This window comes from Salvelinus alpinus, chromosome 2 (genome assembly GCF_045679555.1).
Source record: "Salvelinus alpinus chromosome 2, SLU_Salpinus.1, whole genome shotgun sequence".
Lineage (NCBI taxonomy): Eukaryota > Metazoa > Chordata > Actinopteri > Salmoniformes > Salmonidae > Salvelinus > Salvelinus alpinus.
The window spans coordinates 97,226,029-97,252,628 of NC_092087.1; the positions used below are offsets into that span (position 1 = coordinate 97,226,029).

A 26,600-nucleotide genomic window follows, 5' to 3' on the forward strand; every position below is an offset into this window, starting at 1 on the left:
GGTGACGAACCCTCCCACCCTCTCTTGTCTTGCGACCAAAACTAGTTTCAAGACGACAGGGCGAAAGTATTTTCTTTCCCTTGAATGAACGGATGATTGAGGCGTCAACTTCCCGACATTTCCTCCGACATCTCCCCTCTCTAGACAAACGTTTGTGGATCGTCCAAGAGTTTGGGAAATACAGATTGATAGAAAGCCTCCTTTTTCTGTAGGTGGGAACTTTGAAAACATGGATTGGGGGACGGATCTTTGGGTAAGGACATATGCACTAGTTACAGTAGCTAGCTAGCTACAGTAACCTTAGCTACACAATAACAGCAAATTCACTGGAGAATGTGATTGTTTTTGCTGTCTCAAAATAAGACATGCCTTTGACATTGTTTTCAACTCTAACAAAGTTGATGACAACTCTAGGCAAAGTAGACTAAATTAGCTTGTTGCTTGAGGGCGGCTGTTATTTCGCAATGTTGCATACCTTGACCTCTTAAAGGTGATTTAGCTAGCTAGGCTTCTGTAAAGGATCATTTTTTGTTGTTGTCCAGTATCCGCATATTAACTAGTTACAACCCGTATGATCATATTCAACGTATAAGCAAGTAATTGATGTTATCATAATATTTAGTTGGTTTGTAGAGATACTATTGAATGACGCGTGTTTTGTGCGTGCGGTGACGAGGTGTGAACTGTTATTGAGCCAACTCAGGTGAGCCATATTGAACCATATTGAGCCATATTGTCAGGGGTTTTGGGAAGTCTGATCTCACCAGGAGACTACTAGAATGGAGTTAGACACCGGTCTAAGGTCAGTTTTGAGATGATCCAACTCGTGGAGTGATGGTAGTGTCCACTGATCCTAGATCTGAATGAAAAGGACAACTTGTACAGTCCACAGGTCAGTCAGGCTTGTAGCAGGGTTTCAGTCAGGTCGTGCACTCGATGCAGACCGTCTATGTCCTACGTGGCAAACCCGTTCCCTATATAGTGCACTACTTTTGAACCAGGGCCCTATTCCCTATACAGTGCACTACGTTTGAACCAGGGCCCATGTTCACGAAGCGTCTCAGAGTAGGAGTGCAGATCCAGGATCAGTTTGGCCTTTTTATTTAGAGCCGGAATAATAAGAGGTGGAACCTGGTCCCTGATCAGCAGTGCTACTCTGAGATGCTTTGTGGATATGGACTCTGGTCTAGTATGTAGGGAATAGGAGGTCATTTGGACCCTGGTCTAGTATGTAGGGAATAGGAGGCCATTTGGGCTCTGGTCTAGTATGTAGGGAATAGGAGACCATTTGGACCCTGGTCTAGTATGTAGGGAATAGGAGACCATTTGGACCCTGGTCTAGTATGTAGGGAATAGGAGGCCATCTGGGCTCTGGTCTAGTATGTAGGGAATAGGAGGCCATCTGGGCTCTGGTCTAGTATGTAGGGAATAGGAGGCCATCTGGGCTCTGGTCTAGTATGTAGGGAATAGGAGCCCATCTGGGCTCTGGTCTAGTATGTAGGGAATAGGAGGCCATCTGGGCTCTGGTCTAGTATGTAGGGAATAGGAGGCCATTTGGACCCTGGTCTAGTATGTAGGGAATAGGAGGCCATCTGGGCTCTGGTCTAGTATGTAGGGAATAGGAGACCATTTGGACCCTGGTCTAGTATGTAGGGAATAGGAGGCCATCTGGGCTCTGGTCTAGTATGTAGGGAATAGGAGGCCATCTGGGCTCTGGTCTAGTATGTAGGGAATAGGAGGCCATCTGGGCTCTGGTCTAGTATGTAGGGAATAGGAGGCCATCTGGGCTCTGGTCTAGTATGTAGGGAATAGGAGGCCATCTGGGCTCTGGTCTAGTATGTAGGGAATAGGAGGCCATTTGGACCCTGGTCTAGTATGTAGGGAATAGGAGGCCATCTGGGCTCTGGTCTAGTATGTAGGGAATAGGAGGTCATTTGGACTCTGGTCTAGTATGTAGGGAATAGGAGGTCATTTGGACTCTGGTCTAGTATGTAGGGAATAGGAGGTCATTTGGGCTCTGGTCTAGTATATAGGGAATAGGAGGCCATTTGGACTCTGGTCTAGTATGTAGAGAATAGGAGGCCATTTGGGCCCTAGTCTAGTATGTAGGGAATAGGAGGCCATTTGGACTCTGGTCTAGTATGTAGGGAATAGGAGGCCATTTGGACTCTGGTCTAGTATATAGGGAATAGGAGACCATTTGGACTCTGGTCTAGTATGTAGGGAATAGGAGACCATTTGGACTCTGGTCTAGTATGTAGGGAATAGGAGGCCATTTGGACTCTGGTCTAGTATGTAGGGAATAGGAGGCCATTTGGGCTCTGGTCTAGTATGTAGGGAATAGGAGACCATTTGGACTCTGGTCTAGTATGTAGGGAATAGGAGACCATTTGGACTCTGGTCTAGTATGTAGGGAATAGGAGGCCATTTGGGCTCTGGTCTAGTATGTAGGGAATAGGAGGCCATTTGGGCTCTGGTATGTATGTAGGGAATAGGAGACCATTTGGACTCTGGTCTAGTATGTAGGGAATAGGAGGCCATTTGGGCTCTGGTCTAGTATGTAGGGAATAGGAGGCCATTTGGGCTCTGGTATGTATGTAGGGAATAGGAGACCATTTGGACTCTGGTCTAGTATGTAGGGAATAGGAGGCCATTTGGGCTCTGGTCTAGTATGTAGGGAATAGGAGGCCATTTGGGCTCTGGTATGTATGTAGGGAATAGGAGACCATTTGGGCTCTGGTCTAGTATGTAGGGAATAGGAGGTCATTTGGACTCTGGTCTAGTATGTAGGGAATAGGAGGTCATTTGGACTCTGGTCTAGTATGTAGGGAATAGGAGACCATTTGGTCTCTGGTCTAGTATGTAGGGAATAGGAGACCATTTGGACTCTGGTCTAGTATGTAGGGAATAGGAGGCCATTTGGGCTCTGGTCTAGTATGTAGGGAATAGGAGACCATTTGGACTCTGGTCTAGTATGTAGGGAATAGGAGACCATTTGGTCTCTGGTCTAGTATGTAGGGAATAGGAGGCCATTTGGACTCTGGTCTAGTATGTAGGGAATAGGAGGCCATTTGGACTCTGGTCTAGTATGTAGGGAATAGGAGACCATTTGGGCTCTGGTCTAGTATGTAGGGAATAGGAGACCATTTGGACTCTGGTCTAGTATGTAGGGAATAGGAGGCCATTTGGACTCTGGTCTAGTATGTAGGGAATAGGAGGCCATTTGGACTCTGGTCTAGTATGTAGGGAATAGGAGGCCATTTGGACTCTGGTCTAGTATGTAGGGAATAGGAGGCCATTTGGACTCTGGTCTAGTATGTAGGGAATAGGAGACCATTTGGGCTCTGGTCTAGTATGTAGGGAATAGGAGGCCATTTGGACTCTGGTCTAGTATGTAGGGAATAGGAGGCCATTTGGACTCTGGTCTAGTATGTAGGGAATAGGAGGCCATTTGGACTCTGGTCTAGTATGTAGGGAATAGGAGGCCATTTGGACTCTGGTCTAGTATGTAGGGAATAGGAGACCATTTGGGCTCTGGTCTAGTATGTAGGGAATAGGAGGCCATTTGGACTCTGGTCTAGTATGTAGGGAATAGGAGGCCATTTGGACTCTGGTCTAGTATGTAGGGAATAGGAGGCCATTTGGACTCTGGTCTAGTATGTAGGGAATAGGAGGCCATTTGGGCCCTATTCTAGTATGTAGGGAACAGGAGGCCATCTGGGCTCTGGTCTAGTATGTAGGGAATAGGAGGCCATTTGGACCCTGGTCTAGTATGTAGGGAATAGGAGGCCATCTGGGCTCTGGTCTAGTATGTAGGGAATAGGAGGCCATTTGGACCCTGGTCTAGTATGTAGGGAATAGGAGGCCATCTGGGCTCTGGTCTAGTATGTAGGGAATAGGAGGCCATCTGGGCTCTGGTCTAGTATGTAGGGAATAGGAGGCCATCTGGGCTCTGGTCTAGTATGTAGGGAATAGGAGGCCATCTGGGCTCTGGTCTAGTATGTAGGGAATAGGAGGCCATTTGGACCCTGGTCTAGTATGTAGGGAATAGGAGGCCATCTGGGCTCTGGTCTAGTATGTAGGGAATAGGAGGTCATTTGGACTCTGGTCTAGTATGTAGGGAATAGGAGGTCATTTGGACTCTGGTCTAGTATGTAGGGAATAGGAGGTCATTTGGGCTCTGGTCTAGTATATAGGGAATAGGAGGCCATTTGGACTCTGGTCTAGTATGTAGAGAATAGGAGGCCATTTGGGCCCTAGTCTAGTATGTAGGGAATAGGAGGCCATTTGGACTCTGGTCTAGTATGTAGGGAATAGGAGGCCATTTGGACTCTGGTCTAGTATGTAGGGAATAGGAGGCCATTTGGACTCTGGTCTAGTATGTAGGGAATAGGAGGCCATTTGGACTCTGGTCTAGTATGTAGGGAATAGGAGGCCATTTGGGCCCTATTCTAGTATGTAGGGAACAGGAGGCCATCTGGGCTCTGGTCTAGTATGTAGGGAATAGGAGGCCATTTGGACCCTGGTCTAGTATGTAGGGAATAGGAGGCCATTTGGGCTCTGGTCTAGTATGTAGGGAATAGGAGGCCATTTGGACCCTGGTCTAGTATGTAGGGAATAGGAGGCCATCTGGGCTCTGGTCTAGTATGTAGGGAATAGGAGGCCATCTGGGCTCTGGTCTAGTATGTAGGGAATAGGAGGCCATCTGGGCTCTGGTCTAGTATGTAGGGAATAGGAGGCCATCTGGGCTCTGGTCTAGTATGTAGGGAATAGGAGGCCATTTGGACCCTGGTCTAGTATGTAGGGAATAGGAGGCCATCTGGGCTCTGGTCTAGTATGTAGGGAATAGGAGGTCATTTGGACTCTGGTCTAGTATGTAGGGAATAGGAGGTCATTTGGACTCTGGTCTAGTATGTAGGGAATAGGAGGTCATTTGGGCTCTGGTCTAGTATATAGGGAATAGGAGGCCATTTGGACTCTGGTCTAGTATGTAGAGAATAGGAGGCCATTTGGGCCCTAGTCTAGTATGTAGGGAATAGGAGGCCATTTGGACTCTGGTCTAGTATGTAGGGAATAGGAGGCCATTTGGACTCTGGTCTAGTATATAGGGAATAGGAGACCATTTGGACTCTGGTCTAGTATGTAGGGAATAGGAGACCATTTGGACTCTGGTCTAGTATGTAGGGAATAGGAGGCCATTTGGACTCTGGTCTAGTATGTAGGGAATAGGAGGCCATTTGGGCTCTGGTCTAGTATGTAGGGAATAGGAGACCATTTGGACTCTGGTCTAGTATGTAGGGAATAGGAGGCCATTTGGGCTCTGGTCTAGTATGTAGGGAATAGGAGACCATTTGGACTCTGGTCTAGTATGTAGGGAATAGGAGGCCATTTGGGCTCTGGTCTAGTATGTAGGGAATAGGAGGCCATTTGGGCTCTGGTATGTATGTAGGGAATAGGAGACCATTTGGACTCTGGTCTAGTATGTAGGGAATAGGAGGCCATTTGGGCTCTGGTATGTATGTAGGGAATAGGAGACCATTTGGACTCTGGTCTAGTATGTAGGGAATAGGAGGCCATTTGGGCTCTGGTCTAGTATGTAGGGAATAGGAGGCCATTTGGGCTCTGGTATGTATGTAGGGAATAGGAGACCATTTGGGCTCTGGTCTAGTATGTAGGGAATAGGAGGTCATTTGGACTCTGGTCTAGTATGTAGGGAATAGGAGGTCATTTGGACTCTGGTCTAGTATGTAGGGAATAGGAGACCATTTGGTCTCTGGTCTAGTATGTAGGGAATAGGAGACCATTTGGACTCTGGTCTAGTATGTAGGGAATAGGAGGCCATTTGGGCTCTGGTCTAGTATGTAGGGAATAGGAGACCATTTGGACTCTGGTCTAGTATGTAGGGAATAGGAGACCATTTGGTCTCTGGTCTAGTATGTAGGGAATAGGAGGCCATTTGGACTCTGGTCTAGTATGTAGGGAATAGGAGGCCATTTGGACTCTGGTCTAGTATGTAGGGAATAGGAGACCATTTGGGCTCTGGTCTAGTATGTAGGGAATAGGAGACCATTTGGGCTCTGGTCTAGTATGTAGGGAATAGGAGGCCATTTGGACTCTGGTCTAGTATGTAGGGAATAGGAGGCCATTTGGACTCTGGTCTAGTATGTAGGGAATAGGAGGCCATTTGGACTCTGGTCTAGTATGTAGGGAATAGGAGGCCATTTGGACTCTGGTCTAGTATGTAGGGAATAGGAGACCATTTGGGCTCTGGTCTAGTATGTAGGGAATAGGAGGCCATTTGGACTCTGGTCTAGTATGTAGGGAATAGGAGGCCATTTGGACTCTGGTCTAGTATGTAGGGAATAGGAGGCCATTTGGACTCTGGTCTAGTATGTAGGGAATAGGAGGCCATTTGGACTCTGGTCTAGTATGTAGGGAATAGGAGGCCATTTGGACTCTGGTCTAGTATGTAGGGAATAGGAGGCCATTTGGACTCTGGTCTAGTATGTAGGGAATAGGAGGCCATTTGGACTCTGGTCTAGTATGTAGGGAATAGGAGGCCATTTGGACTCTGGTCTAGTATGTAGGGAATAGGAGGCCATTTGGACTCTGGTCTAGTATGTAGGGAATAGGAGGCCATTTGGACTCTGGTCTAGTATGTAGGGAATAGGAGGCCATTTGGACTCTGGTCTAGTATGTAGGGAATAGGAGGCCATTTGGACTCTGGTCTAGTATGTAGGGAATAGGAGGCCATTTGGACTCTGGTCTAGTATGTAGGGAATAGGAGACCATTTGGGCTCTGGTCTAGTATGTAGGGAATAGGAGGCCATTTGGACTCTGGTCTAGTATGTAGGGAATAGGAGGCCATTTGGACTCTGGTCTAGTATGTAGGGAATAGGAGGCCATTTGGACTCTGGTCTAGTATGTAGGGAATAGGAGGCCATTTGGACTCTGGTCTAGTATGTAGGGAATAGGAGGCCATTTGGACTCTGGTCTAGTATGTAGGGAATAGGAGGCCATTTGGGCTCTGGTCTAGTATGTAGGGAATAGGAGGCCATTTGGGCTCTGGTCTAGTATGTAGGGAATAGGAGACCATTTGGGCTCTGGTCTAGTATGTAGGGAATAGGAGGCCATTTGGACTCTGGTCTAGTATGTAGGGAATAGGAGGCCATTTGGGCTCTGGTCTAGTATGTAGGGAATAGGAGACCATTTGGACTCTGGTCTAGTATGTAGGGAATAGGAGGCCATTTGGGCTCTGGTCTAGTATGTAGGGAATAGGAGACCATTTGGGCTCTGGTCTAGTATGTAGGGAATAGGAGGCCATTTGGACTCTGGTCTAGTATGTAGGGAATAGGAGGCCATTTGGGCTCTGGTCTAGTATGTAGGGAATAGGAGACCATTTGGGCTCTGGTCTAGTATGTAGGGAATAGGAGGCCATTTGGACTCTGGTCTAGTATGTAGGGAATAGGAGGCCATTTGGACTCTGGTCTAGTATGTAGGGAATAGGAGGCCATTTGGACTCTGGTCTAGTATGTAGGGAATAGGAGGCCATTTGGACTCTGGTCTAGTATGTAGGGAATAGGAGGCCATTTGGACTCTGGTCTAGTATGTAGGGAATAGGAGGCCATTTGGACTCTGGTCTAGTATGTAGGGAATAGGAGGCCATTTGGACTCTGGTCTAGTATGTAGGGAATAGGAGGCCATTTGGACTCTGGTCTAGTATGTAGGGAATAGGAGGCCATTTGGACTCTGGTCTAGTATGTAGGGAATAGGAGGCCATTTGGACTCTGGTCTAGTATGTAGGGAATAGGAGACCATTTGGGCTCTGGTCTAGTATGTAGGGAATAGGAGGCCATTTGGACTCTGGTCTAGTATGTAGGGAATAGGAGGCCATTTGGACTCTGGTCTAGTATGTAGGGAATAGGAGGCCATTTGGACTCTGGTCTAGTATGTAGGGAATAGGAGGCCATTTGGACTCTGGTCTAGTATGTAGGGAATAGGAGACCATTTGGGCTCTGGTCTAGTATGTAGGGAATAGGAGGCCATTTGGACTCTGGTCTAGTATGTAGGGAATAGGAGGCCATTTGGGCTCTGGTCTAGTATGTAGGGAATAGGAGGCCATTTGGGCTCTGGTCTAGTATGTAGGGAATAGGAGACCATTTGGGCTCTGGTCTAGTATGTAGGGAATAGGAGGCCATTTGGACTCTGGTCTAGTATGTAGGGAATAGGAGGCCATTTGGGCTCTGGTCTAGTATGTAGGGAATAGGAGACCATTTGGACTCTGGTCTAGTATGTAGGGAATAGGAGGCCATTTGGGCTCTGGTCTAGTATGTAGGGAATAGGAGACCATTTGGGCTCTGGTCTAGTATGTAGGGAATAGGAGGCCATTTGGACTCTGGTCTAGTATGTAGGGAATAGGAGGCCATTTGGGCTCTGGTCTAGTATGTAGGGAATAGGAGGCCATTTGGACTCTGGTCTAGTATGTAGGGAATAGGAGGCCATTTGGGCTCTGGTCTAGTATGTAGGGAATAGGAGGCCATTTGGGCTCTGGTCTAGTATGTAGGGAATAGGAGACCATTTGGGCTCTGGTCTAGTATGTAGGGAATAGGAGGCCATTTGGGCCCTGGTCTAGTATGTAGGGAATAGGAGACCATTTGGGCTCTGGTCTAGTATGTAGGGAATAGGAGGCCATTTGGACTCTGGTCTAGTATGTAGGGAATGGGAGGCCATTTGGGCTCTGGTCTAGTATGTAGGGAATAGGAGACCATTTGGGCTCTGGTCTAGTATGTAGGGAATAGGAGGCCATTTGGACTCTGGTCTAGTATGTAGGGAATAGGAGGCCATTTGGGCTCTGGTCTAGTATGTAGGGAATAGGAGGCCATTTGGGCCCTGGTCTAGTATGTAGGGAATAGGAGACCATTTGGGCTCTGGTCTAGTATGTAGGGAATAGGAGGCCATTTGGACTCTGGTCTAGTATGTAGGGAATAGGAGACCATTTGGACTCTGGTCTAGTATGTAGGGAATAGGAGGCCATTTGGACTCTGGTCTAGTATGTAGGGAATAGGAGACCATTTGGACTCTGGTCTAGTATGTAGGGAATAGGAGGCCATTTGGGCTCTGGTCTAGTATGTAGGGAATAGGAGGCCATTTGGACTCTGGTCTAGTATGTAGGGAATAGGAGGCCATTTGGGCTCTGGTCTAGTATGTAGGGAATAGGAGGCCATTTGGACTCTGGTCTAGTATGTAGGGAATAGGAGGTCATGTGGACCCTGGTCTAGTATGTAGGGAATAGGAGGCCATTTGGGCTCTGGTCTAGTATGTAGGGAATAGGAGGCCATTTGGACTCTGGTCTAGTATGTAGGGAATAGGAGGCCATTTGGGCTCTGGTCTAGTATGTAGGGAATAGGAGGCCATTTGGACTCTGGTCTAGTATGTAGGGAATAGGAGACCATTTGGACTCTGGTCTAGTATGTAGGGAATAGGAGGCCATTTGGACTCTGGTCTAGTATGTAGGGAATAGGAGGCCATTTGGGCCCTAGTCTAGTATGTAGGGAATAGGAGACCATTTGGACTCTGGTCTAGTATGTAGGGAATAGGAGACCATTTGGACTCTGGTCTAGTATGTAGGGAATAGGAGGCCATTTGGACTCTGGTCTAGTATGTAGGGAATAGGAGGCCATTTGGACTCTGGTCTGGTATGTAGGGAATAGGAGGCCATTTGGGCCCTGGTCTAGTATGTAGGGAATAGGAGGCCATTTGGGCTCTGGTCTAGTATATAGGGAATAGGAGGCCATTTGGACTCTGGTCTAGTATGTAGGGAATAGGAGACCATTTGGACTCTGGTCTAGTATGTAGGGAATAGGAGACCATTTGGACTCTGGTCTAGTATGTAGGGAATAGGAGACCATTTGGACTCTGGTCTAGTATGTAGGGAATAGGAGGCCATTTGGACTCTGGTCTAGTATGTAGGGAATAGGAGGCCATTTGGACTCTGGTCTAGTATATAGGGAATAGGAGGCCATTTGGACTCTGGTCTAGTATGTAGGGAATAGGAGGCCATTTGGGCCCTGGTCTAGTATGTAGGGAATAGGAGGCCATTTGGGCTCTGGTCTAGTATATAGGGAATAGGAGGCCATTTGGACTCTGGTCTAGTATGTAGGGAATAGGAGGCCATTTGGACTCTGGTCTAGTATGTAGGGAATAGGAGGCCATTTGGACTCTGGTCTAGTATGTAGGGAATAGGAGGCCATTTGGGCCCTGGACTAGTATGTAGGGAATAGGAGGCCATTTGGTCTCTGGTCTAGTATGTAGGGAATAGGAGGCCATTTGGACTCTGGTCTAGTATGTAGGGAATAGGAGGCCATTTGGGCTCTGGTCTAGTATGTAGGGAATAGGAGGCCATTTGGGCTCTGGTCTAGTATGTAGGGAATAGGAGGCCATTTGGACTCTGGTCTAGTATGTAGGGAATAGGAGGTCATTTGGGCTCTGGTATGTAGGGAATAGGAGGCCATTTGGACTCTGGTCTAGTATGTAGGGAATAGGAGGTCATTTGGACTCTGGTCTAGTATGTAGGGAATAGGAGGCCATTTGGACTCTGGTCTAGTATGTAGGGAATAGGAGGCCATTTGGACTCTGGTCTAGTATGTAGGGAATAGGAGGCCATTTGGACTCTGGTCTAGTATGTAGGGAATAGGAGGCCATTTGGGCTCTGGTCTAGTATGTAGAGAATAGGAGGCCATTTGGGCTCTGGTCTAGTATGTAGGGAATAGGAGGCCATTTGGACTCTGGTCTAGTATGTAGGGAATAGGAGGCCATTTGGACTCTGGTCTAGTATGTAGGGAATAGGAGGCCATTTGGACTCTGGTCTAGTATGTAGGGAATAGGAGGCCATTTGGGCCCTATTCTAGTATGTAGGGAGTAGGAGGCCATTTGGACTCTGGTCTAGTATGTAGGGAATAGGAGGCCATTTGGGCCCTAGTCTAGTATGTAGGGAATAGGAGGCCATTTGGACTCTGGTCTAGTATGTAGGGAATAGGAGGCCATTTGGACTCTGGTCTAGTATGTAGAGAATAGGAGGTCATCTGGACTCTGGTCTAGTATGTAGGGAATAGGAGGTCATTTGGACTCTGGTCTAGTATGTAGGGAATAGGAGGTCATGTGGACCCTGGTCTAGTATGTAGGGAATAGGAGGCCATTTGGACTCTGGTCTAGTATGTAGGGAATAGGAGGTCATGTGGACTCTGGTCTAGTATGTAGGGAATAGGAGGCCATTTGGGCTCTGGTCTAGTATGTAGGGAATAGGAGGCCATTTGGGCCCTGATCTAGTATGTAGGGAATAGGAGGTCATTTGGTCTCTGGTCTAGTATGTAGGGAATAGGAGGCCATCTGGACTCTGGTCTAGTATGTAGGGAATAGGAGGCCATTTGGGCCCTGGTCTAGTATGTAGGGAATAGGAGGCCATTTGGGCCCTGGTCTAGTATGTAGGGAATAGGAGTCCATTTGGACTCTGGTCTAGTATGTAGGGAATAGGAGGCCATTTGGACTCTGGTCTAGTATGTAGGGAATAGGAGGCCATTTGGACTCTGGTCTAGTATGTAGGGAATAGGAGGCCATTTGGGCCCTGGTCTAGTATGTAGGGAATAGGAGGTCATTTGGTCTCTGGTCTAGTATGTAGAGAATAGGAGGCCATCTGGGCTCTGGTCTAGTATGTAGGGAATAGGAGGCCATTTGGACTCTGGTCTAGTATGTAGGGAATAGGAGGCCATTTGGGCCCTAGTCTAGTATGTAGGGAATAGGAGGCCATTTGGACTCTGGTCTAGTATGTAGGGAATAGGAGGCCATTTGGGCCCTGGTCTAGTATGTAGGGAATAGGAGGCCATTTGGGCCCTGGTCTAGTATGTAGGGAATAGGAGGCCATTTGGACTCTGGTCTAGTATGTAGGGAATAGGAGGCCATTTGGACTCTGGTCTAGTATGTAGGGAATAGGAGGCCATTTGGACTCTGGTCTAGTATGTAGGGAATAGGAGGCCATTTGGGCCCTGGTCTAGTATGTAGGGAATAGGAGGTCATTTGGTCTCTGGTCTAGTATGTAGAGAATAGGAGGCCATCTGGGCTCTGGTCTAGTATGTAGGGAATAGGAGGCCATTTGGACTCTGGTCTAGTATGTAGGGAATAGGAGGCCATTTGGACTCTGGTCTAGTATGTAGGGAATAGGAGGCCATTTGGACTCTGGTCTAGTATGTAGGGAATAGGAGGCCATTTGGGCCCTGATTTAGTATGTAGGGAATAGGAGGCCATTTGGACTCTGGTCTAGTATGTAGGGAATAGGAGGTCATTTGGACTCTGGTCTAGTATGTAGGGAATAGGAGGCCATTTGGACTCTGGTCTAGTATGTAGGGAATAGGAGGCCATTTGGACTCTGGTCTAGTATGTAGGGAATAGGAGGCCATTTGGGCCCTGATTTAGTATGTAGGGAATAGGAGGCCATTTGGTCTCTGGTCTAGTATGTAGGGAATAGGAGGTCATTTGGACTCTGGACATAAATTCTCCCGTCAGCCCTAGTACTTATTCTCTCTTAAAGGGGGTACTTCAGGATTTTGGCATTGAGGCCCTTTCTCTACTTCCCCAGAGTCAGATGAACTCATGGATGCCATTCGTATGTGTCAAGTGTTGGGAAGTTGGAGGTAGTTTAGCGAGCCAATGCTAACACCCATAGTCTTCCAGTCATTGTGCTAATCATAGTTAGCAATTGCATTACTTAGCAACTTCCTTCAAACTGCATGCGGTGACACTAACATGATATCCATGAGGACGTCTGACTCTGGGGAGGTAGAGAAAGGGATTCATTGCTAAAATCCCGAAGTACCCCTTTTACCCTTTAAATGGACAGGGACTCTCCTGGCTGATTTTAAAGGTAGACTCAGTGGTATGATGATGTCATCATGTTCTCTCTCACCTCCTTTTCCCCATCTCGCTCGGCTCCTCTCTCTGCTCCTCTTTTCTCTCCCCTCCTCTCTCTATCTCTTCTCCCCCTCTTTTTCTCTCCTCTCCTCCTCTCCCACTATCTCTCCTCCTCTCCCACTATCTCTCCCACTATCTCTCCTCCTCTCCCACTATCTCTCCTCCTCTCCCACTATCTCTCCTCCTCTCCCACTCTCTCTCCTCCTCTCTCTCTCTCTCTCCTCTCCCCTCTCTCTCCTCTCCTCTTCTCTCTCTCCTCTCCCTACCTCTCTCTCCTCTCCCTACCTCTCTCCCTCTCTCTCCTCTCCCTACCTCTCCCTACCTACCTCTCTCTCTCCTCTCCTCTCCCTACCCCCCCCCCCCCCCCCTCTCTCTCTCTGTCCTGGTTCAGATGCAATATTGAGGACATGACTGTAGTAAATGTGTTCTGTATAATGTCCTCCCTCAGTTTACATCATGGCTCTGGTAGGTGGAATCTATGGCATGGAATCTATGGAATCTAACCCTGTCTAGTAGTGTTAGATCACTGATTAGAGAGAAGGAGAGAGGAAAGGAAAGAAGGTCACATGTTTAAATCACTCCAACGGGCCGTTGTTCTGAATCCCCTGCAGCTGGAACCTGACCAGATCTGCGGTCCAAATTTGGCACTATATTTCCCTATATGCTAGTGTGCTACTTTTGACCAGAGCCGAGGTAGTGCACCGTGTAGGGAAAAGGGTGCGATTTAGGACATAACCCAAACCTCAACTAGAACGGAACAGAACAGGGTTCCAAGTTTCAACACTCGATGACCCGGGGGATTATCCTGCGTCTTATTGGGGACACGCAGTCAGACTGGGGGTTGAACCAGGGACCTTCATGTTACAGGGCCAGTGTAGAGAAAGACAGGTGCCACTAAGGTCTGGACCTCTTATCAGAGCAGAGGCAGCAGTAGTCTCCAGACAGAGGTTACACTAGGTGTATAGTAGTCTCCAGACAGAGGTTACACTAGGTGTGTATCAGCAGTAGTCTCCAGACAGAGGTTACACTAGGTGTGTATCAGCAGTAGTCTCCAGACAGAGGTTACACTAGGTGTGTATCAGCAGTAGTCTACAGACAGAGGTTACACTAGGTGTATATCAGCAGTAGTCTCCAGACAGAGGTTACACTAGGTGTGTATCAGCAGTAGTCTACAGAGGTTACACTAGGTGTATATCAGCAGTAGTCTACAGACAGAGGTTACACTAGGTGTGTATCAGCAGTAGTCTACAGACAGAGGTTACATTAGGTGTGTATCAGCAGTAGTCTACAGACAGAGGTTACACTAGGTGTATATCAGCAGTAGTCTCCAGACAGAGGTTACACTAGGTGTATATCAGCAGTAGTCTCCAGACAGAGGTTACACTAGGTGTGTATCAGCAGTAGTCTCCAGACAGAGGTTACACTAGGTGTATATCAGCAGTAGTCTCCAGACAGAGGTTACACTAGGTGTGTATCAGCAGTAGTCTCCAGACAGAGGTTACACTAGGTGTATACCAGCAGTAGTCTCCAGAGGTTACACTAGGTGTATATCAGCAGTAGTCTCCAGACAGAGGTTACACTAGGTGTGTATCAGCAGTAGTCTCCAGACAGAGGTTACACTAGGTGTATACCAGCAGTAGTCTCCAGACTGAGGTTACACTAGGTGTGTACCAGCAGTAGTCTACAGACAGAGGTTACACTAGGTGTATATCAGCAGTAGTCTCCAGACAGAGGTTACACTAGGTGTATATCAGCAGTAGTCTCCAGAGGTTACACTAGGTGTATATCAGCAGTAGTCTCCAGACAGAGGTTACACTAGGTGTATATCAGCAGTAGTCTCCAGACAGAGGTTACACTAGGTGTATACCAGCAGTAGTCTCCAGACAGAGGTTACACTAGGTGTATATCAGCAGTAGTCTCCAGACAGAGGTTACACTAGGTGTATACCAGCAGTAGTCTCCAGAGGTTACACTAGGTGTATATCAGCAGTAGTCTACAGACAGAGGTTACACTAGGTGTGTATCAGCAGTAGTCTACAGACAGAGGTTACACTAGGTGTGTATCAGCAGTAGTCTCCAGACAGAGGTTACACTAGGTGTATATCAGCAGTAGTCTCCAGACAGAGGTTACACTAGGTGTATATCAGCAGTAGTCTCCAGACAGAGGTTACACTAGGTGTATATCAGCAGTAGTCTCCAGACAGAGGTTACACTAGGTGTATATCAGCAGTAGTCTCCAGAGGTTACACTAGGTGTGTATCAGCAGTAGTCTACAGACAGAGGTTACACTAGGTGTGTATCAGCAGTAGTCTTCAGACAGAGGTTACACTAGGTGTGTATCAGCAGTAGTCTCCAGACAGAGGTTACACTAGGTGTATACCAGCAGTAGTCTCCAGACAGAGGTTACACTAGGTGTGTATCAGCAGTAGTCTCCAGACAGAGGTTACACTAGGTGTATACCAGCAGTAGTCTCCAGACAGAGGTTACACTAGGTGTGTATCAGCAGTAGTCTACAGACAGAGGTTACACTAGGTGTATATCAGCAGTAGTCTCCAGACAGAGGTTACACTAGGTGTATATCAGCAGTAGTCTAGAGACAGAGGTTACACTAGGTGTATATCAGCAGTAGTCTCCAGACAGAGGTTACACTAGGTGTATATCAGCAGTAGTCTACAGACAGAGGTTACACTAGGTGTATATCAGCAGTAGTATCCAGACAGAGGTTACACTAGGTGTATATCAGCAGTAGTATCCAGACAGAGGTTACACTAGGTGTATATCAGCAGTAGTCTCCAGACAGAGGTTACACTAGGTGTATATCAGCAGTAGTCTAGAGACAGAGGTTACACTAGGTGTATATCAGCAGTAGTCTCCAGACAGAGGTTACACTAGGTGTATATCAGCAGTAGTCTACAGACAGAGGTTACACTAGGTGTATATCAGCAGTAGTCTCCAGACAGAGGTTACACTAGGTGTATATCAGCAGTAGTCTAGAGACAGAGGTTACACTAGGTGTGTATCAGCAGTAGTCTACAGAGGTTACACTAGGTGTATATCAGCAGTAGTCTCCAGACAGAGGTTACACTAGGTGTATATCAGCAGTAGTCTACAGACAGAGGTTACACTAGGTGTATATCAGCAGTAGTATCCAGACAGAGGTTACACTAGGTGTATATCAGCAGTAGTCTCCAGACAGAGGTTACACTAGGTGTATATCAGCAGTAGTCTCCAGACAGAGGTTACACTAGGTGTGTATCAGCAGTAGTCTACAGAGGTTACACTAGGTGTGTATCAGCAGTAGTCTCCAGACAGAGGTTACACTATGTGTATACCAGCAGTAGTCTCCAGACAGAGGTTACACTAGGTGTATATCAGCAGTAGTCTACAGAGGTTACACTAGGTGTGTATCAGCAGTAGTCTCCAGACAGAGGTTACACTAGGTGTATATCAGCAGTAGTCTACAGACAGAGGTTACACTAGGTGTATATCAGCAGTAGTCTACAGACAGAGGTTACACTAGGTGTATATCAGCAGTAGTCTACAGACAGAGGTTACACTAGGTGTGTATCAGCAGTAGTCTACAGAGGTTACCCTAGGTGTGTATCAGCAGTAGTCTACAGACAGAGGTTACACTAGGTGTATATCAGCAGTAGTCTCCAGACAGAGGTTACACTAGGTGTATATCAGCAGTAGTCTCCAGACAGAGGTTACACTAGGTGTATATCAGCAGTAGTCTACAGAGGTTACACAAGGTGTGTATCAGCAGTAGTCTCCAGACAGAGGTTACACTAGGTGTATATCAGCAGTAGTCTACAGACAGAGGTTACACTAGGTGTGTATCAGCAGTAGTCTACAGACAGAGGTTACACTAGGTGTATATCAGCAGTAGTCTACAGACAGAGGTTACACTAGGTGTATATCAGCAGTAGTCTCCAGACAGAGGTTACACTAGGTGTATACCAGCAGTAGTCTACAGACAGAGGTTACACTAGGTGTGTATCAGCAGTGGTCTACAGACAGAGGTTACACTAGGTGTATATCAGCAGTAGTCTCCAGACAGAGGTTACACTAGGTGTGTATCAGCAGTGGTCTACAGACAGAGGTTACACTATGTGTATACCAGCAGTAGTCTCCAGACAGAGGTTACACTAGGTGTATATCAGCAGTAGTCTACAGAGGTTACACTAGGTGTGTATCAGCAGTAGTCTCCAGACAGAGGTTACACTAGGTGTATATCAGCAGTAGTCTACAGACAGAGGTTACACTAGGTGTATATCAGCAGTAGTCTACAGACAGAGGTTACACTAGGTGTATATCAGCAGTAGTCTACAGACAGAGGTTACACTAGGTGTGTATCAGCAGTAGTCTACAGAGGTTACCCTAGGTGTGTATCAGCAGTAGTCTACAGACAGAGGTTACACTAGGTGTATATCAGCAGTAGTCTCCAGACAGAGGTTACACTAGGTGTATATCAGCAGTAGTCTACAGAGGTTACACAAGGTGTGTATCAGCAGTAGTCTCCAGACAGAGGTTACACTAGGTGTATACCAGCAGTAGTCTCCAGACAGAGGTTACACTAGGTGTATATCAGCAGTAGTCTACAGACAGAGGTTACACTAGGTGTGTATCAGCAGTAGTCTACAGACAGAGGTTACACTAGGTGTATATCAGCAGTAGTCTACAGACAGAGGTTACACTAGGTGTATATCAGCAGTAGTCTCCAGACAGAGGTTACACTAGGTGTATACCAGCAGTAGTCTACAGACAGAGGTTACACTAGGTGTGTATCAGCAGTGGTCTACAGACAGAGGTTACACTAGGTGTATATCAGCAGTAGTCTCCAGACAGAGGTTACACTAGGTGTGTATCAGCAGTGGTCTACAGACAGAGGTTACACTAGGTGTATATCAGCAGTAGTCTCCAGACAGAGGTTACACTAGGTGTGTATCAGCAGTGGTCTACAGACAGAGGTTACACTAGGTGTATATCAGCAGTAGTCTACAGACAGAGGTTACACTAGGTGTGTATCAGCAGTAGTCTACAGACAGAGGTTACACTAAGTGTGTCTATGAATGACCTGATTAGTAGTAGGGTACTACTTAAGACTAGAACCCTAGTGGGCCTGGTTAGTAGTAGGGCACTACTTTAGACCAGAACCCTAGTGGGCCTGGTTAGTAGTAGGGTACTACTTAAGACTAGAACCCTAGTGGGCCTGGTTAGTAGTAGGGCACTACTTTAGACCAGAACCCTAGTGGGCCTGGTTAGTAGTAGGGTACTACTTAAGACTAGAACCCTAGTGGGCCTGGTTAGTAGTAGGGCACTACTTTAGACCAGAACCCTAGTGGGCCTGGTTAGTAGTAGGGTACTACTTTAGACCAGAACCCTAGTGGGCCTGGTTAGTAGTAGGGCACTACTTTAGACCAGAACCCTAGTGGGCCTGGTTAGTAGTAGGGCACTACTTTAGACCAGAACCCTGGTGGGCCTGTTAGTAGTAGCACTACTTTAGACCAGAACCCTAGTGGGCCTGGTTAGTAGTAGGGCACTACTTTAGACCAGAACCCTGGTTAGTAGTAGGGCACTACTTTAGACCAGAACCCTGGTGGGCCTGGTTAGTAGTAGGGAATGCAGTCTCTGAGGAGAGCCTGTCTGTGTCTCTGAGGAGAGCCTGTCTGTGTCTCTGAGGAGAGCCTGTCTGTGTCTCTGAGGAGAGCCTGTCTGTGTCTCTGAGGAGAGCCTGTCTGTGTCTCTGAGGAGAGCCTGTCTGTGTCTCTGAGGAGAGCCTGTCTGTGTCTCTGAGGAGAGCCTGTCTGTGTCTCTGAGGAGAGCCTGTCTGTGTCTCTGAGGAGAGCCCGTCTGTGTCTCTGAGGAGAGCCCGTCTGTGCCTTTGAGGAGAGCCCGTCTGTGCCTTTGAGGAGAGCCCGTCTGTGCCTTTGAGGAGAGCCCGTCTGTGCCTTTGAGGAGAGCCCGTCTGTGTCTCTGAGGAGAGCCCGTCTGTGTCTCTGAGGAGAGCCCGTCTGTGTCTCTGAGGAGAGCCCGTCTGTGTCTCTGAGGAGAGCCCGTCTGGGTCTCTGAGGAGAGCCTGTCTGTGTCTCTGAGGAGAGCCCGTCTGTGTCTCTGAGGAGAGCCCGTCTGTGTCTCTGAGGAGAGCCCGTCTGTGTCTCTGTGGAGAGCCCCTCTGTGCCCCTGAGGAGAGCCCGTCTGTGCCCCTGAGGAGAGCCCGTCTGTGCCCCTGAGGAGAGCCCGTCTGTGCCCCTGAGGAGAGCCCGTCTGTGCCCCTGAGGAGAGCCCGTCTGTGCCCCTGAGGAGAGCCCGTCTGTGCCCCTGAGGAGAGCCCGTCTGTGCCCCTGAGGAGAGCCCGTCTGTGCCCCTGAGGAGAGCCCGTCTGTGCCCCTGAGGAGAGCCCGTCTGTGCCCCTGAGGAGAGCCCGTCTGTGCCCCTGAGGAGAGCCCGTCTGTGCCCCTGAGGAGAGCCCGTCTGTGCCCCTGAGGAGAGCCCGTCTGTGCCTCTGAGGAGAGCCCGTCTGTGCCCCTGAGGAGAGCCCGTCTGTGCCCCTGAGGAGAGCCCGTCTGTGCCCCTGAGGAGAGCCCGTCTGTGCCCCTGAGGAGAGCCCGTCTGTGCCCCTGAGGAGAGCCCGTCTGTGCCCCTGAGGAGAGCCCGTCTGTGCCCCTGAGGAGAGCCCGTCTGTGCCCCTGAGGAGAGCCCGTCTGTGCCCCTGAGGAGAGCCCGTCTGTGCCCCTGAGGAGAGCCCGTCTGTGCCTCTGAGGAGAGCCCGTCTGTGCCTCTGAGGAGAGCCCGTCTGTGTCTCTGTGGAGAGCCCGTCTGTGTCTCAGTCGCCATGGACTTTACACACAGAGATACCTACATAGTGAGTGAGTGAGTGAGTGTGACCTCAACCCAGCCCGTAGATACCTACATAGTGAGTGAGTCAGTCAGAGTGTGTGAGTGAGAGTGAGTGTGACCTCAACCCAGCCCGTAGATAGCAGATTGTCTCGTCAGACAGAGACCAGTGTAGGATACATAGTGGAGAGGACATACCTGTACAACAGCTGTACTGTATAGAGTGACAGTGTGTTGTATCAGTAACTAGTAGTACTACTACAGCTGTACTGTATAGAGGAGTGTTATATCAGTAACTAGTAGTACTATTACAGCTGTACTGTATAGAGGAACAGTGTGTTATATCAGTAACTAGTAGTACTACTACAGCTGTACTGTATAGAGGAACAGTGTGTTATATCAGTAACTAGTAGTACTACTACAGCTGTACTGTATAGAGGAGTGTTATATCAGTAACTAGTAGTACTACTACAGCTGTACTGTATAGAGGAGTGTTATATCAGTAACTAGTAGTACTATTACAGCTGTACTGTATAGAGGAACAGTGTGTTATATCAGTAACTAGTAGTACTACTACAGCTGTACTGTATAGAGGAACAGTGTGTTATATCAGTAACTAGTAGTACTACTACAACTGTACTGTATAGAGGAGTGTTATATCAGTAACTAGTAGTACTACTACAGCTGTACTGTATAGAGGAGTGTTATATCAGTAACTAGTAGTACTACTACAGCTGTACTGTATAGAGGAGTGTTATATCAGTAACTAGTAGTCCTACTACAGCTGTACTGCATAGAGGAGTGTTATATCAGTAACTAGTAGTACTACTACAGCTGTACTGTATAGAGGAGTGTTATATCAGTAACTAGTAGTACTATTACAGCTGTACTGTATAGAGGAACAGTGTGTTATACCAGTAACTAGTAGTACTATTACAGCTGTACTGTATAGAGGCACAGTGTGTTATATCAGTAACTAGTAGTACTATTACAGCTGTACTGTATAGAGGAACAGTGTGTTATATCAGTAACTAGTAGTACTATTACAGCTGTACTGTATAGAGGAACAGTGTGTTATATCAGTAACTAGTAGTACTATTACAGCTGTACTGTATAGAGGAGTGTTATATCAGTAACTAGTAGTACTACTACAGCTGTACTGTATAGAGGAGTGTGTTATATCAGTAACTAGTAGTACTACTACAGCTGTACTGTATAGAGGAGTGTTATATCAGTAACTTATAGTACTACTACAGCTGTACTGTATAGAGGAGTGTTATATCAGTAACTAGTAGTACTATTACAGCTGTACTGTATAGAGGAGTGTTATATCAGTAACTAGTAGTACTACTACAACTGTACTGTATAGAGGAGTGTGTTATCAGTAACTAGTAGTACTATTACAGCTGTACTGTATAGAGGAACAGTGTGTTATCAGTAACTAGTAGTACTACTACAGCTGTACTGTATAGAGGAGTGTTATATCAGTAACTAGTAGTACTATTACAGCTGTACTGTATAGAGGAACAGTGTGTTGTATCAGTAACTAGTAGTACTATTACAGCTGTACTGTATAGAGGAGTGTTATAGCAGTAACTAGTAGTACTATTACAGCTGTACTGTATAGAGGAACAGTGTGTTGTATCAGTAACTAGTAGTACTATTACAGCTGTACTGTAGAGGAACAGTGTGTTATATCAGTAACTAGTAGTACTACTACAGCTGTACTGTATAGAGGAGTGTTATATCAGTAACTAGTAGTACTATTACAGCTGTACTGTATAGAGGAACAGTGTGTTATATCAGTAACTAGTAGTACTACTACAGCTGTACTGTATAGAGGAACAGTGTGTTATATCAGTAACTAGTAGTACTACTACAACTGTACTGTATAGAGGAGTGTTATATCAGTAACTAGTAGTACTACTACAGCTGTACTGTATAGAGGAGTGTTATATCAGTAACTAGTAGTACTATTACAGCTGTACTGTATAGAGGAACAGTGTGTTATATCACTAACTAGTAGTACTACTACAGCTGTACTGTATAGAGGAACAGTGTGTTATATCAGTAACTAGTAGTACTACTACAACTGTACTGTATAGAGGAGTGTTATATCAGTAACTAGTAGTACTACTACAGCTGTACTGTATAGAGGAGTGTTATATCAGTAACTAGTAGTACTACTACAGCTGTACTGTATAGAGGAGTGTTATATCAGTAACTAGTAGTCCTACTACAGCTGTACTGCATAGAGGAGTGTTATATCAGTAACTAGTAGTACTACTACAGCTGTACTGTATAGAGGAGTGTTATATCAGTAACTAGTAGTACTATTACAGCTGTACTGTATAGAGGAACAGTGTGTTATACCAGTAACTAGTAGTACTATTACAGCTGTACTGTATAGAGGAGTGTTATATCAGTAACTAGTAGTACTATTACAGCTGTACTGTATAGAGGAACAGTGTGTTATATCAGTAACTAGTAGTACTACTACAGCTGTACTGTATAGAGGAACAGTGTGTTATATCAGTAACTAGTAGTACTATTACAGCTGTACTGTATAGAGGAGTGTTATATCAGTAACTAGTAGTACTACTACAGCTGTACTGTATAGAGGAGTGTGTTATATCAGTAACTAGTAGTACTACTACAGCTGTACTGTATAGAGGAGTGTTATATCAGTAACTTATAGTACTACTACAGCTGTACTGTATAGAGGAGTGTTATATCAGTAACTAGTAGTACTATTACAGCTGTACTGTATAGAGGAGTGTTATATCAGTAACTAGTAGTACTACTACAACTGTACTGTATAGAGGAGTGTGTTATCAGTAACTAGTAGTACTATTACAGCTGTACTGTATAGAGGAACAGTGTGTTATCAGTAACTAGTAGTACTACTACAGCTGTACTGTATAGAGGAGTGTTATATCAGTAACTAGTAGTACTATTACAGCTGTACTGTATAGAGGAACAGTGTGTTGTATCAGTAACTAGTAGTACTATTACAGCTGTACTGTATAGAGGAGTGTTATAGCAGTAACTAGTAGTACTATTACAGCTGTACTGTATAGAGGAAAAGTGTGTTGTATCAGTAACTAGTAGTACTATTACAGCTGTACTGTAGAGGAACAGTGTGTTATATCAGTAACTAGTAGTACTACTACAGCTGTACTGTATAGAGGAGTGTTATATCAGTAACTAGTAGTACTTTTACAGCTGTACTGTATAGAGGAGTGTTATATCAGTAACTAGTAGTACTATTACAGCTGTACTGTATAGAGGAGTGTTATATCAGTAACTAGTAGTACTATTACAGCTGTACTGTATAGAGGAGTGTTATATCAGTAACTAGTAGTACTATTACAGCTGTACTGTATAGAGGAGTGTTATATCAGTAACTAGTAGTACTATTACAGCTGTACTGTATAGAGGAGTGTTATATCAGTAACTAGTAGTACTACTACAGCTGTACTGCATAGAGGACCAGTGTGTTATATCAGTAACTAGTAGTACTATTACAGCTGTACTGTATAGAGGAACAGTGTGTTATATCAGTAACTAGTAGTACTACTACAGCTGTACTGTATAGAGGAGTGTTATATCAGTAACTAGTAGTACTACTACAGCTGTACTGTATAGAGGAGTGTTCAATCAGTAACTAGTAGTACTACTACAGCTGTACTGTATAGAGGAGTGTTATATCAGTAACTAGTAGTACTACTACAGCTGTACTGTATAGAGGAGTGTTATATCAGTAACTAGTAGTACTACTACAACTGTACTGTATAGAGGAGTGTTATATCAGTAATTAGTAGAACTACTACAGCTGTACTGTATAGAGGAACAGTGTGTTATATCAGTAACTAGTAGTACTATTACAGCTGTACTGTATAGAGGAACAGTGTGTTATCAGTAACTAGTAGTACTACTACAGCTGTACTGTATAGAGGAGTGTTATATCAGTAACTAGTAGTACTATTACAGCTGTACTGTATAGAGGGACAGTGTGTTGTATCAGTAACTAGGAGTACTATTACAGCTGTACTGTATAGAGGAGTGTTATATCAGTAACTAGTAGTACTATTACAGCTGTACTGTATAGAGGAACAGTGTGTTATATCAGTAGCTAGTAGTACTATTACAGCTGTACTGTATAGAGGAACAGTGTGTTGTATCAGTAACTAGTAGTACTATTACAGCTGTACTGTATAGAGGAGTGTTATAGCAGTAACTAGTAGTACTATTACAGCTGTACTGTATAGAGGAACAGTGTGTTGTATCAGTAACTAGTAGTACTATTACAACTGTACTGTATAGAGGAACAGTGTGTTATATCAGTAATTAGTAGTACTACTACAGCTGTACTGTATAGAGGAGTGTTATATCAGTAACTAGTAGTACTATTACAGCTGTACTGTATAGAGGAGTGTTATATCAGTAACTAGTAGTACTACTACAACTGTACTGTATAGAGGAGTGTTATATCAGTAATTAATAGTACTACTACAGCTGTACTGTATAGAGGAACAGTGTGTTATATCAGTAACTAGTAGTACTATTACAGCTGTACTGTATAGAGGAGTGTTATATCAGTAACTAGTAGTACTACTACAGCTGTACTGTATAGAGGAACAGTGTGTTATATCAGTAACTAGTAGTACTACTACAGCTGTACTGTATAGAGGAACAGTGTGTTATATCAGTAACTAGTAGTACTACTACAGCTGTACTGTATAGAGGAACAGTGTGTTATATCAGTAACTTGTAGTACTACTACAGCTGTACTGTATAGAGGAGTGTTATATCAGTAACTTGTAGTACTACTACAGCTGTACTGTATAGAAGAACAGTGTGTTATATCAGTAACTAGTAGTACTACTACAGCTGTACTGTATAGAGGAGTGGTATATCAGTAACTAGTAGTACTACTACAGCTGTACTGTATAGAGGAACAGTGTGTTATATCAGTAACTAGTAGTACTACTACAGCTGTACTGTATAGAGGAGTGTTATATCAGTAACTAGTAGTACTACTACAGCTGTACTGTATAGAGGAGTGTTATATCAGTAACTAGTAGTACTATTACAGCTGTACTGTATAGAGGAGTGTTATCAGTAACTAGTAGTACTATTACAGCTGTACTGTATAGAGGAGTGTTATATCAGTAACTAGTAGTACTATTACAGCTGTACTGTATAGAGGAGTGTTATATCAGTAACTAGTAGTACTACTACAGCTGTACTGTATAGAGGAACAGTGTGTTATATCAGTAACTAGTAGTACTACTACAGCTGTACTGTATAGAGGAACAGTGTGTTATATCAGTAACTAGTAGTACTACTACAGCTGTACTGTATAGAGGAACAGTGTGTTATATCAGTGACTAGTAGTACTACTACAGCTGTACTGTATAGAGGAGTGTTATATCAGTAACTAGTAGTACTACTACAGCTGTACTGTATAGAGGAACAGTGTGTTATATCAGTAACTAGTAGTACTACTACAGCTGTACTGTATAGAGCAGTGTTATATCAGTAACTAGTAGTACTATTACAGCTGTACTGTATAGAGGAGTGTTATATCAGTAACTAGTAGTACTATTACAGCTGTACTGTATAGAGGAACAGTGTGTTATATCAGTAGCTAGTAGTACTATTACAGCTGTACTGTATAGAGGAACAGTGTGTTATATCAGTAATTAGTAGTACTACTACAGCTGTACTGTATAGAGGAACAGTGTGTTATATCAGTAACTAGTAGTACTATTACAGCTGTACTGTATAGAGGAGTGTTATATCAGTAACTAGTAGTACTACTACAACTGTACTGTATAGAGGAGTGTTATATCAGTAATTAGTAGTACTACTACAGCTGTACTGTATAGAGGAACAGTGTGTTATATCAGTAACTAGTAGTACTATTACAGCTGTACTGTATAGAGGAGTGTTATATCAGTAACTAGTAGTACTACTACAGCTGTACTGTATAGAGGAACAGTGTGTTATATCAGTAACTAGTAGTACTACTACAGCTGTACTGTATAGAGGAACAGTGTGTTATATCAGTAACTAGTAGTACTACTACAGCTGTACTGTATAGAGGAACAGTGTGTTATATCAGTAACTAGTAGTACTACTACAGCTGTACTGTATAGAGGAGTGTTATATCAGTAACTAGTAGTACTACTACAGCTGTACTGTATAGAAGAACAGTGTGTTATATCAGTAACTAGTAGTACTACTACAGCTGTACTGTATAGAGGAGTGGTATATCAGTAACTAGTAGTACTACTACAGCTGTACTGTATAGAGGAGTGTTATATCAGTAACTAGTAGTACTACTACAGCTGTACTGTATAGAGGAACAGTGTGTTATATCAGTAACTAGTAGTACTACTACAGCTGTACTGTATAGAGGAACAGTGTGTTATATCAGTAACTAGTAGTACTACTACAGCTGTACTGTATAGAGGAGTGTTATATCAGTAACTAGTAGTACTATTACAGCTGTACTGTATAGAGGAGTTATATCAGTAACTAGTAGTACTATTACAGCTGTACTGTATAGAGGAGTGTTATCAGTAACTAGTAGTACTATTACAGCTGTACTGTATAGAGGAGTGTTATATCAGTAACTAGTAGTACTATTACAGCTGTACTGTATAGAGGAGTGTTATATCAGTAACTAGTAGTACTACTACAGCTGTACTGTATAGAGGAACAGTGTGTTATATCAGTAACTAGTAGTACTACTACAGCTGTACTGTATAGAGGAACAGTGTGTTATATCAGTAA

General features: G+C 45.1%; 1 protein-coding gene across 5 annotated transcripts in view; it reads left to right on the forward strand.

Moving 5' to 3' along the window:
• Positions 1–26,600, forward strand: part of LOC139568353 (cdc42-interacting protein 4 homolog) — an 89,480-nt gene continuing 62,880 nt past the window's right edge. For all 5 annotated transcript variants that reach the window (XR_011673587.1, XR_011673586.1, XR_011673584.1 and 2 more), the window contains exon 1: positions 1–253. Coding sequence is in view for 1 of the 5 variants with exons in the window: in XM_071390122.1 (XP_071246223.1) it covers positions 230–253 (24 nt within the window). In the remaining 4 variants the exon portion in view is untranslated. The remainder of the gene's footprint in view (positions 254–26,600) is intronic.